At 46.4% G+C, this 12,386-nt stretch overlaps 1 protein-coding gene across 1 annotated transcript in view; it reads left to right on the top strand.

The window, feature by feature from the left end:
- UMPS (uridine monophosphate synthetase) overlaps window positions 1-3,455 on the top strand; it is a 47,081-nt gene extending 43,626 nt beyond the window's left edge. Inside the window, exon 6 of the mRNA XM_004278816.3 lies at window positions 2,927-3,455. Coding sequence (XP_004278864.1) covers window positions 2,927-3,096 — 170 coding nt within the window. The 3' untranslated portion in view covers window positions 3,097-3,455. The remainder of the gene's footprint in view (window positions 1-2,926) is intronic.
- Window positions 3,456-12,386: the final 8,931 nt, after the last annotated feature.

Below are 12,386 nucleotides of genomic sequence, written 5' to 3'. Positions count from 1 at the left end.
AACAACAATGCACACTTTTGCCACTTTAATTCAGGTTAGTAGTTGGAGAGCCTAGCCAGAGCAGTTAGTCAGAAAAAGAAACAAAAAACATCCAAATTGGAAAGGAAGTAGCAAAACTGTCACTATTTGTAGATGACATCATATATAGGAAACCCTGCAGACTCAAAACAACTGTTAGAACTAATACGCAAATTCAGTTAAGCTACAGGACACAAAGTCAAAAATCTGTTGCATTTTTATACACCAGCAAACAATCAGAAAGAGAAATTAAGAAAACAATCCCATTTACAATTGCAACAAAAAGAACAAAATACCTACAAATAAATTTAACCAAGGAGCTGAAAAACATGTACACTAAAAACTATAAGACAAAGACATTTATGAACAAAATTGAAGACAAAGATAAATGGAAAGATATTTCATGCTCATATACTGGAAGAATTAATACTGTAAAGATGTCCAAATTACCCAAAGCAATGTACAGATTCAGTGCAATCCCTATTAACATTCCAATGGCACTTTTCACAGAAATAGAACAAAAAATCCTAAAATTTCTTTGGAATCACAAAAGACGCCAAATAGCCAAAGCAATCTGGAGAAAGAACAACAAAGCTGGAGGCATCACACTCCCTGATTTCAAATTATATTACAAAACTATAGTAGTCAGAACAGTATGGTATTTGCATAAAAACAGACACATAGATCAATGGAACAGAATAGAGAGCTCCAAAATTAACCCACACATATATGGTCAGTTAATTTTTGACAAAAGAGCCAAGAATATACAATGGGGATAGGACAGTCTCTTCAATAAAATGGTGTTGGGAAAACTGGTTAGCCACATGCAAAAGAATGAAACTGGACCACTATCTTATACCATACACAAAAATTAATCCAAAATGGATTAAAGATGTGGATGTAAGATCTGAAACCATAAAATTACTAGAATAAAACATAGGTGGTAATCTCCTTGACATAGGTCTGGGCAATGATTTTTTAAAATCTGATTCCAAAACAACGAAAGCAAAAATAAACAAGTGGGACTTCATCAAACTAAAAAGCTTCCACACAGCAAAGGAAATCAACAAAATATAAAGGCAACTTACTGAATGAAAGAAGATATTTGCAAATCATGTCTGATAAGGGGTTAGTATACAAATATAAAGAACTCATACAGCTCAATAACAACAACAAAAAATCACATTAAAAAATTGGCAAAGGATCTGAATAGACATTTTTCCAAAGAATATGTGCAAATGGCCAACAAGCACATGAAAAGATGCTCAACATTGCTAATCATCAGGGAAATGCAAAACAAAACCACAATGAGATACCACCTCACAGCTGTTAGAATGGCTATTATCAAAGCTTTTCCTGTATGATCAAACAAAACAAGGATCCCCACTATCAAAAGACAAGAAATAGCGAGTGTTGGCGAGGATGTGGAGAAAAGGGAACCCTTGTGCACTGTTGGTGAGAATGTAAATTGGTGCAGCTCCTATGGAAAATAGTATAAAGTTTCCTCAAAAAATTAAAAACAGAACTGCCATCTGATCCAGCAATTTCACTTCTGGGTATTTATCCAAAGAAAACAACACTAAGTTGAAGATATATCTGCACCCCCATGTTCGTTGCAGCATTATTTACGATAGCCAAGATATGGAAACGACCTAAGTGCCCACTGATGGATGAGTGGATAGAGAAGATGTTGTGTGTATATACAATGGAATATTACTCAGCTATTTAAAAAAAAAAATGAAACCTTATCCTTTGTGACAGTATGGATGGATGCCCTTGAGGGTATTACGCTAAGTGAAATAAGTCAGAGAAAGACAAATGCTGTATGATCGCACATATGTGTAACCTAAAATCAACAGACTGGATGTTCCCAGAGTTGTGGGGTAGGGGTGGATGGAATGGGTGAAGGGAGTCAAAGGGTACAAACTTCCAGTTATAGAGTAAGTCCACGAGGATGTAATGTACAGTATGCCAACTTTGTTAATAAAACTATATAGCATATTTGAAAATTGCTGAAAGAGTAGATCTTAAAAGTTCTCATCACAAGAAAAAAAAGTTTTGTGACTGTAAGGTGACAGATGTTATCTAGACTTATTGTGATGATCAGTTTATAATGTATCCAAATCATGATGTACACCTGAAACTAATGTTACATGTCAGTTACACCTCAATAAAAATTTTTTTTAAAAAGAACAAAAAAGCCAGAATTAAGAATTAGGGTTTGGGGCTTCCCTGGTGGCACAGTGGTTGAGAGTCCACCTACTGATGCAGGGGACATGGGTTCATGCCCCAGTCCGGGAAGATCGCACATGCCGCAGAGCGGCTGGGCCCGTGAGCCAAGGCTGCTGAGCCTGCGTGTCCAGAGCCTGTGCTCCGCAATGGGAGAGGCCACAACAGTGAGAGGCCCGTGTACCGCAAAAAAAAAAAAAAAACAGAATTAGGTTTTGTATGTAATCTAAGCACTTGGCGGGGCTGAGGGGAAAGGCTGGCTCACACATGTGGTCAGGTTAGATGCCTTGCGAGGACTTTTCCAACAGCATGTCACAGTGCTTCTACGATGTATATTACAATCGTCTTCAATTGTGAGGCAATTTTTATTGTATTTTATTTGCTACTGAACCTTTTTTGGCAACATAGGAAATTTATTCCTTTGTTTTTTGATGCTGTTAAAGTATAAATGCTCTAAAATTAGACATTGAAAAGGAATTGGTTAGTATCTGTCCCCACTGTGGAGGTCTCTGGCCAATCCAAGGAGTCCCTTCACCTGCTTTTATTCACTTGCTCTGTAGAAGGGGTGTGGTGAACAAGAGCATATTTTTATTTAAAGCGGGTTAGATACTTTTCAGGAAAGTCATGACAGGTTTTCTGATTTCCTGTATTAATTAAACAAACTTTTGTGGTTTTGTAGGTGATAATCTCGGCCAGCAGTACAACAGCCCACAAGAAGTGATTGGCAAACGAGGTTCTGATATCATCATTGTGGGCCGGGGCATAACAACATCAGCTAATCGTCTGGACGCAGCCGAGATGTACAGAAAAGCTGCTTGGGAAGCTTATTTGAGTAGACTTGCTGTTTGAGTGTCTTGGATACATTTTTGTGAAGGCCTTGAAGATACATGGTCTCCTGAGATGCCACTGGCTTGAAGTAATAAACAGCCTTTAATACTGCTTGGATTCTTCCACGGGTCCTGGGTGGAATGACTTCTGGAGTTACCACGGCACACAGGAAATATTCAGTGACTATAATCACTGCACTGTCACTATAATCAGTTCATTTTCAAGCTTTTATTGAGTATGATGTTGGTTAGGCAGTCACAGCCCTGTCCTGTTAGAATCCGCCACATTTGAGGAAGTCCCCCATCTCTAGATCAGACTTTTTGATTCTTTGAATTGCCATGAGACAGAAATTTTAGGTCATGAAGAGGCTAAAACCAGTACAGCATTTCTTGTGTCCTTTATTCAGCGTCTAATGTGGTACCCTAATAATATTTAAATATTAGCTGTTCTCCTCCTCTTCTGCTTAAAAGTAATAGTCCAGGTGTCCACGTGGTGCTGGCTCCCAGCACTGCCGTTGCTCACTCACCGGAGGGGGCATGGTGGGAAACAGGAGATGACTGTAGTTGAGCCCCTGAAGCCAGTGTCAGGCTTTCATTTCAACATGGAGAGGGCTTCTGACTCAGTTCTTCCCCGGGGCAGTTTAAACCTGTGCTGAACCCCAGGCACTGATTCCTTTTGCCTTATTTCTATTAGAAATGGACCCGCTTCTCCTTCATTTATTTAAAAAGACAGCAGCATCAAGAGGTCTAAGGTTTCATTTGGAGGTTTGCTTGAGGATCCTACATGATTGTCCAAAATGCCATTGACAGAGAGGGATGTCAGCCTTCACATTTAGAAACGAAGAGAAAGGACCCCAGCAACAGAGCTGAAGTTTTTGGGTCTCCACTGTGGTGGGGCTGGACACTTCACACGTGTGGCAGTTAGGCAGCCTCTCACTCTGGTCCCCAGTGCACTTTCTCCTAGAAATTCTTCTCAGTTTCTGGACGATCCCTGGGCTCCGATACTGATACAGATTTTCTCCATTTTTAATATTTCTTTGGTCTGTTCAGGAAGCATCTTAGAGGGAGGGGAGTGCAGGGTGTGGGCTCAGGTGATCCTTTTGAAATGGCCCGGCTGCACATTCAAGGCCCTGGGGTTCTAGAGCAGGGCCAGGTGGCAGTTGCATTTGAAGGCTCTCAGTTCTGATTCCACCAGCACACTCCTGATCTGCCGTTCTCATCTCGATCATGCCTACAAGCAGTGGCAGGTGTCAGAGGAGACTTGCCATTTCCTCAGGATGACAGCTGTTCCCATCTCTGACTGCCCCACTCTTCAGCTTTCGTGAGTCAGATAGAAGCCTGTTAGGTCAAGTCAGGTGCTTATCTTGGAGTCTACACTTAACAGCTTCTGCTCTGAAGTCCAGTTGAGCTTCGGGTCCCAGTGCTGCAGCTCCAGAGAAGTTCTCCCTGGGAAAGGCAAATTATCACGGAATAAGGCTGGAAGGAAACGGAAGAAGTGTGGCCTCGGGGCTACTCTGGAGGAGCTGAAAGTTAGGAAGAGGTGGAAAATTTTCTAATAAGAACTTACGGGAATTTCTTGGATATGTTAAAAGTCTTGGTGACCTCAAGGCCGAGAGACCTTTGCAGTAATGTGCTGAGGTCTCAAATGCCCACTTAATGGACTCACACTTCAGCATGCGTCAGAATCACCTGGAGTCTCATTAAATCAGACGTTGGCCCAGCTCCAGCGTCGACTCTGGGTAGTTCTAGGATAGGACATGAAAGTTTGCATTTCTGACGAGTTCTCAGGCAATGCTAATGCTGCTGGTACAGGGACCACACTTAGAGCATCACTACCCTGGTTAGTCACATTTTTCTTCTGCAATGAAATGGTCTTGGAGTCTCTTTCTCCTGCTGAGAACAGGAGAAAAGTCCTGCCATAAGCAGTTGTTTTACTGAAGCTCACTCAGGGCCCCTTCTGGGTGACTTGAAGGGAAATCAGAGGAGCATCAAAGAATCACCTGGGCCTCACCATCGGAGATTCTGTTTCAGCAGATTTGAGGCGAGGCCTGGAAATCTGCGTTTCAACAGGTACTTCAGCTTATTTTGATGTTTCTTGAGACTAAGCCCAGCGCAGACAGTCTGCAGTCATAAAACTTTGGAGCACAAATTGATTGAGACAAGACAAAGAAGAACTTGGCTGTCTAGGACCTATGACGGGACTATTCAGCATAGAAGCATTTTAGAGGCATTTAATAGTTTAGCCCTTTCTCAGTCAAGAAATATTTACAGAGCATGAGCTCTGAGCTTACAACACCGGCCCTAGTGAAGAAAATGGGAACAGTCTTCGCAGGGTGCCCAGAACAACATCTGTAAGACTAATGGGACTGGAGAATATCAATGCTGGCCTCTTCCAGTACTCTGGGTGTTTAGTAGAGCATAAGACAGTCAATTTGTAGTGCCGCAGGAACCTAAGAAACCTGCTCTGCTCTCCTTACTTTAAAGCGACAGACGTATAGACCCTGAAAAGTGAAGGGATCAGCTCATGACCAGCTTGTGAGCAACACAGGCCTGGGGCCTCCGACCCAACTCATCCTCACTCACAGTGAAGCGGACTGTCTACGGTCTCTGGAAGAGGGCACGGAGGGTGAGGGCGGCCGCCTGAGGACACGCAACACTCAGCCAGCTCTCCTAGCACAGTGCTGCTGGGCCCACGTAGGCAAGGCCCAGAAGCACCGCCACAGGCTTTGCCAGGAGCTCCAAAGAAGAGAGCAGATACGGGGTATCATCTCCTTTGAGGTGGGTGGACACAAGGAGCAAGAGTGGGGAGGCTCAGGACTAGGGCACGTGCACACTGTGTGTGTGTGTGTGCGTGCGCGTGTGTACACATCAGAGGGCCAACTGGATGTTTCTGCCGCGAGAGGAGCTGAGGTTTCTGACAGCCCATCTTGGTCAGTGCAGTGCTGGCCCATAGATGCAGTCTGTGGCCTCCTACCAACCATGGGTTTGCTGCTACGTGCCAGGGGTGGGTAAAAGAAAGAAAATACCTGAGGAAATCCAGCAACCAGGAGGGGAAAGCAAAGAAAACCACCTGTAACAGGTGTTAGCTCCAAGAGAGCAGAGATTTCACCTTGTGTTCAGTGCAGTATCTCTGCACCTGGAACGGGCCCAGCAAATGTTTCTGAATGAATGCAAGCATAGGTGCCTTCTATGGTGAAGGGGAACTGCCACAGGAAGCAGACCCGCTTCAGAATAACAAAAACAAGATGACAATTTGTGTGTGTTGGGGGGAGGGGGGACTAAAATGAAAATTTTCATTTTGAATGTGAAAATGTGATGGAAATATTTCAAGATGGTGTGATTATATTGAGAACTACATCTGTGGGCAGGAAGATCAAGTGGAAGAAATACCAAAATTCAAAACAAAGGGACAAAGAAATGGAAATAACGAGGGAGCAGATGAGAGGCTTACAGAACAGATTCCTGAATATAAAGAGGAAAAGACGATGGGAGGACAGGAAATATTTACAGAAATAACTGAGGAAGTTTTCCCCAGTTTGAAAAAATACTTGAGTCTGCAGAAGCAAAGGGCCCAGTGAGTTCTAGGCAGGTGTTGTGGACAAAGGCATACACCTGGGCACATGCTGTCAAAATCACTGAACTTCAAAGATGGGAAATTTTACAAACATCTAGAGGAATAAAATACTTGGAAAGTGAAAGGAATCCAACTAGTAGCAGACTGTCACCTCTAACACTGGAAGCTTGGAGACAGGTAGTGACATCCACAGGCCCTGAGAAAGGCCTGTCACAGCCAGGAATCCTGAGCCCAGCTATGTGATCCCCTGTCGGGCTGTAGCAGCCTGGTTGTGAGTGTTCATGGTGCGCCTCAGTGCTCTGACTCATATCGGCACCAGTGAGTGAGAGGCACTGAGCATGTGCCTCTGAAAAGGCTCCTCGAGGGAGGCCGGGAGTGCAGGCAGAGCGGGGCTATCTGGCCAATAAAAATGGGACCTGTCAGTCGCTGAAGCAGTGACTCTATCCCAGAATCTTAGGAAACTGATTTTGGAAGCTCCTTAGAGATCATCTAATCTGATCACCCCATTTCACAGATGAAATTGAGTCCCATTGGGAAATGATTCACGCAAGGTTACAGAAGAGCCAATGACAGGCAGAGTAAGGACTGGAATCCCTGTCGTTACCCTCCAATTTGGTATTTTTGTTATTACACTTTTTATCCCGTTTCTGTAAGGTAGATACATTCAACTTTGTCCCCCTTTCTATCAACACGCAGATACATACTGTACATATAATATTCTTTCACCATTTAATCAAATATTTATTGAACACAGGGCGTGAACCTGACATACATCGTCCCAGTCATTACAGAACTTAGTTTCCAAACTAAACTTTCACAACGACTTCCGTACCATCCTAAGAGACAGCAGCCAGTCTTTCCTTCCCCATCAGTCACAACTTCATTGCTACCAGGATTCAATAGAAAGTACCAAAACAAGTGGCAATTCTGTGAACGTCCCCATCCTTCCTTCCTCCCTGAATCCATACACTTTGCCTTACGACTCAGCAGTTCCTCCCATTTGAGGTGGAGAGTATTTCCACAACCACTGATGTTGGACTCAGCTGTGTAGGTTTCTCTGGCCAATGGAATGTGGGGGGAGGGGTCAGGGTCCCAGTTCCGAGTCTAGACTTGTGTTTCTGCCACCATGAGAAAAGCATGCCCTGATTAGCCCACACGTCCCAGGAGAGTAAGAGCGGAGCAGAGCCCACACCAGCCTTCCGCAGCCTGATGCCCGGGGGCCCCACCTGGCCCGCGAGCCTGTGAGCATGGCAATCAGTGCTCATCACGGGACGCCAGGGGATCGGGGTGGGGGTTTGTGCAGCAGTAGCTAACTAATAGTTACAGTGCACCCCACGTCTAGCCCTGGTCACCGGGAGGACAATAGCTTGACTCCACCAAGACTCTGCCTTCCCCACCTTCACCTGCGGCTGCTTTCAGAGATCTCTCCAAAAGAAACAGCCACTTGGCTCCTGTGGGAACACTGTGCTTCTGTAGTGAGCCCACCGTCAGCCAGTAGGTAACCATGGACTCTGCAGTTTGCTTCCTCCACCCCTTAGCAGATGGACGTGATACGTGTCATCAGCACCCCGGCTGACTGGCCATGGGCTAAGAGTACCAGTGGGGCAGGGATACCAAAACATGTTTTTTGGAGGAATCTGGTATTTTTTTAAAAAGGGGGGATGGGAATCAGGACTCCTTAGGGTTCTTTATTTTATAGTTAATGCTGTCTTTATTAAATGCTGTTTTTTGTTTTTTGCAGTACGCGGGCCTCTCACTGTTGTGGCCTCTCCCGTTGCGGAGCACAGGCTCCGGACGCGCAGGCTCAGCGGCCATGGCTCACGGGCCCAGCCGCTCCGCGGCATGTGGGATCTTCCCGGACCAGGGCACGAACCCGTGTCCCCTGCATCGGCAGGTGGACTCTCAACCACTGCGCCACCAGGGAAGCCCTAAATGCTGTTTTATTTTGCATTCTAGGACACAGGATGCTATATCTCTTTTTAGATCCTAGGACCTTTAAAGTTTGTAATCTGGCTTTGAATGAATTATCAAGTGATTTTGTTTTTTTTTTTTCCTCTGCAATCTGTTTTCTCCATAGCCCTTCCAAGCCCACACTTGGCCTTTGTGCCTCAGGAGAGGGATGCCACAATGGAAATACAAAGAGAAACAAAACAATTAGAATATTTTTTAACTTTTCAAGTTCAAGGTCTTGGCATTAAGGACTGGTTTGGAAGAATGTTTGCCTCTCTCCTTCCCACCAAGCGAACAGGGGAGGAGTGTTCCTCTGGCCTGGGGAGAGGAACAGAAGGTGGAGGGGTGGACACAGTCAGATCCTGGGGTGGGCTGTGATATGGAATCCCCACCCCAGGCAGGGAGGGCGGGAGGGAGGAAAAAAGAGGCACAGACAGCAGAGGAGCTCCGGGCCTTGCTTTTCTAGGAGGGGCCCAGGAGAGCAGTGATGCCAGAAAACCCACCCCAGCGCGGAGCGTGGCAGTGGACTCGGAGGCCACGTGTGGCTGAGGCAGAGCCTGAGGCAGCCTGAGCTTCTGTGGCTCCATATAACATGAGGGAGAAGCCGCATTTCCCTGAAAAGGGCATGGGAGTTAGCTGAGAAACACATCTGGTGGGCCTGAAGGCTCCCCCCCCACCGTGTAGGGACATTTCAGCAGAAAGTGGTCCTGATGAGGGCAGTGACGTCTGAGCAGGTGCCGTGTGCACAGGCAGCTCTGTGGGCCTGCCTCCAATGTCATGCTGCTGCACTTAGCCTGCAGCGTGGAGCACAGGGGACCCTGAAACGACTGTGATTAACAAGACACTGTCCCTCTTTACCTAGTAACTGTTTTCTGTCATCACTTGAATAGAGATGGTGATGTTAAAAAAAATAATAGTGAATTGGTACAGCCACTACGGAGAACAGTATGGAGGTTCCTTAAAAAACTACAAATAGAACTACCATATGACCCAGCAATCCCACTACTGGGCATATACCCTGAGAAAACCATAATTCAAAAAGAGTCATGTACCAAAATGTTCATTGCAGCTCTATTTACAATAGCCAGGGCATGGAAGCAACCTAAGTGTCCATCATCGGATGAATGGATAAAGAAGATGTGGCACATATATACAATGGAATATTACTCAGCCATAAAAAGAAACGAAATTGAGCTATTTGTAATGAGGTGGAGAGACCTAGAGTCTGTCATACAGAGTAAAGTAAGTCAGAAAGAGAAAGACAAATCCCATATGCTAACACATATATATGGAATCTAAGAAAAAAAAAAAAGTCATGAAGCACCTAGGGGTAAGACAGGAATAAAGACACAGACCTACTGGAGAACGAACTTGAGGATATGGGGAGGGGGAAGGGTGAGCTGTGACAAAGTGAGAGAGTGGCATGGACATATATACACTACCAAACGTAAGGTAGATAGCTAGTGGGAAGCAGCCGCATAGCACAGGGAGATCAGCTAGGTGCTTTGTGACCACCAAGAGGGGTGGGATAGGGAGGGTGGGAGGGAGGGAGACGCAAGAGGGAAGAGATATGGGAACATATGTATAACTGATTCACTTTGTTATAAAGCAGAAACTAACACACCATTGTAAAGCAATTATACACCAGTAAAGATGTAAAAATAATAATAATAATGTTTTTTGCACACCTGAATGATGGCCTGAAGAGTCTTATTCGCCTCATAGAATTTGCTCAGGGAAAAACGCCCTCACCAGTCTCCGATCTCCTTCCCCCGCTTATGCTCTTCTCTTCCGCCCTCACCCCTGCCACCTTGCTGCCCTCAGACTTCCCCAAACCCCCGTGGTCTACTCTTGGGCTGTAGTGTCCCCTCTTCTTCCCTCCTGTTGCCTTCTTCCCCTTTTAAACTCCAGGTCCATGCGATAGGGGACGTCTCCCAACTCAGGTCAAGCCTACAGTCCCTGAGGCTTGAGCAGGAATGAGCCCTCAGGGACAGCTCGACAGGCAGAGAGCAAGGCAGCCCCGGCCTCCCCGTCTCTCCTGGGGCCTCTGCCCAGCTCTCCCACCCACGTGGGACCCTCCCATGGGTGCAACCCACAACCTCAGTTGTGGTGGGTTCTGTTCAGTGTAGGTTTTAAAATATTGTTTTATGGTCACAGGCCACGATGTGAATGCCAACCATCACATACAACCGCTCATACAAATATTCCGTTCCCGCAGGGCTGGCTGGACCAGCAGGGAAATGAACCACAAACCAGTGCCCGCACCAACCCATGGTCACCTCATGGAAGACAGTCTTTAAAGTGTTGAACTTTTATGCCAGGAATCATGAAATGTGTGTCAGCTGTCATCTTCCGTCGTTTTTCCCCCTCAGTTTTTAAATAGAAAAGTTCCTTGAACTGTACCTGGATTTTCGGTCACCACGCATATACCGGAGACTGCTCATAAGGTGAGGACAAGAGAAAAAGATGCAAGGAAGGAGGAGGGAAAGAGACGTTTTGTAATCTCTCCATCTGCATTCTGATGACTCTCTAGTCATACCGCAGAGTTCTGAGATAAGAAACAACAGTCTTGCTTTTCCCAGAGGGTGCAACACAGAGGAAAGAGCATGGAACTAGAGTAGGGATCCCTGAGCTGGGGTCTCACTTGCCAACCTTCTCTCCAAGGGGGGACCGATCTCAATTTCCTCCTTATAAGATGGGGAAATACCTTCCCTGAATACCATGTGGGCCTACCGTGAGGGTCAAACGGAGAGAGGCTGCTTTTGTCTCAGGCGTTTGATAGTCTGTGCAGGTAGGACCAATGAAGCTGTAATTGGCGAGCCTTCCAGGGGGTTTCTGAAGTCAAACTAAGATGGTAAATGGTAACCAGCTGCCCTAATAGATAGGCCCAGGCCTTGCAAGATGTTCCCTGTTTACACACGTATTAGCATTATTCTGACAAGGGTCTGTAGCGTTCACTAGAACGCTGAGAGTGTCACCGACACAAAGTGGTTAAGAACTCCTATCCTAGAAGGTCACCACCTCGGCGCGTGACCCTATGGTTACTTACAGTTTAGAGCTGGCCTTTTTGCAAGAATTTGAGGCCACTTAAAATGAAGACACTATGCAGCAGAACATTCGTCAGAAGGATCAGAAAGCGTGTGTGGAGGAGGAGGCAGGGTGAGGATGAGGGTCAGCGGCGGGGGCGGGATTCAGTGGAGAGGATGGGGATCCCAGTAAGAACTGGAGGTAGGTTCCATTTCCTGGCGTTTAGTTCCCAGCCTCCTAACAATCAAGACACCCAAACAGGCCAGATTATACAAGTCCCATGCTACGACAAAAGGAAGCATCGGACGTCCCAGCACTGAACTCCGGAGAAACCAGCTGGATACGAAGACCATCTATCTCACTGTGATACATCCCAACCCATCCTGGAGGCGGCTGTCGGCCGGGGCCGGCCGGGCAGTGACCATCCCTCGCAAAGCTGCAAGACCGGCAGAAGGAGCCATGCGGGCTGAGAAGAACGAGCTCTCCCTTCCCAGCACCACCACCTGCTCAAACGTCTCTCTCATTCTCCTGCCTCCACTTGCATCCTCTCCCGAGGGTCAGAACGGCGCCCCGTCCTGCCTGAGAAGTCTGCAACCCCTCAGCTGGGTGAGGACAGAAGCTGGGGGGAGGGAGAGACCTAGCCAAGCCTCGTCAGCCCCCCACCAGGACGAGAGGGACGGGCGCCACATTCGCAGGCACACTGACAGCCACAGATGGACAAGCTCCCAAGCAGGTCCCACACGTCCGCAAGGGATGCCTCA

Source organism: Orcinus orca, chromosome 5, assembly GCF_937001465.1.
Source record: "Orcinus orca chromosome 5, mOrcOrc1.1, whole genome shotgun sequence".
NCBI classification, from domain to species: domain Eukaryota; kingdom Metazoa; phylum Chordata; class Mammalia; order Artiodactyla; family Delphinidae; genus Orcinus; species Orcinus orca.
Note: the sequence above shows the minus strand (reverse complement) of the source record. Positions and strands in the feature narration are given on the sequence as shown.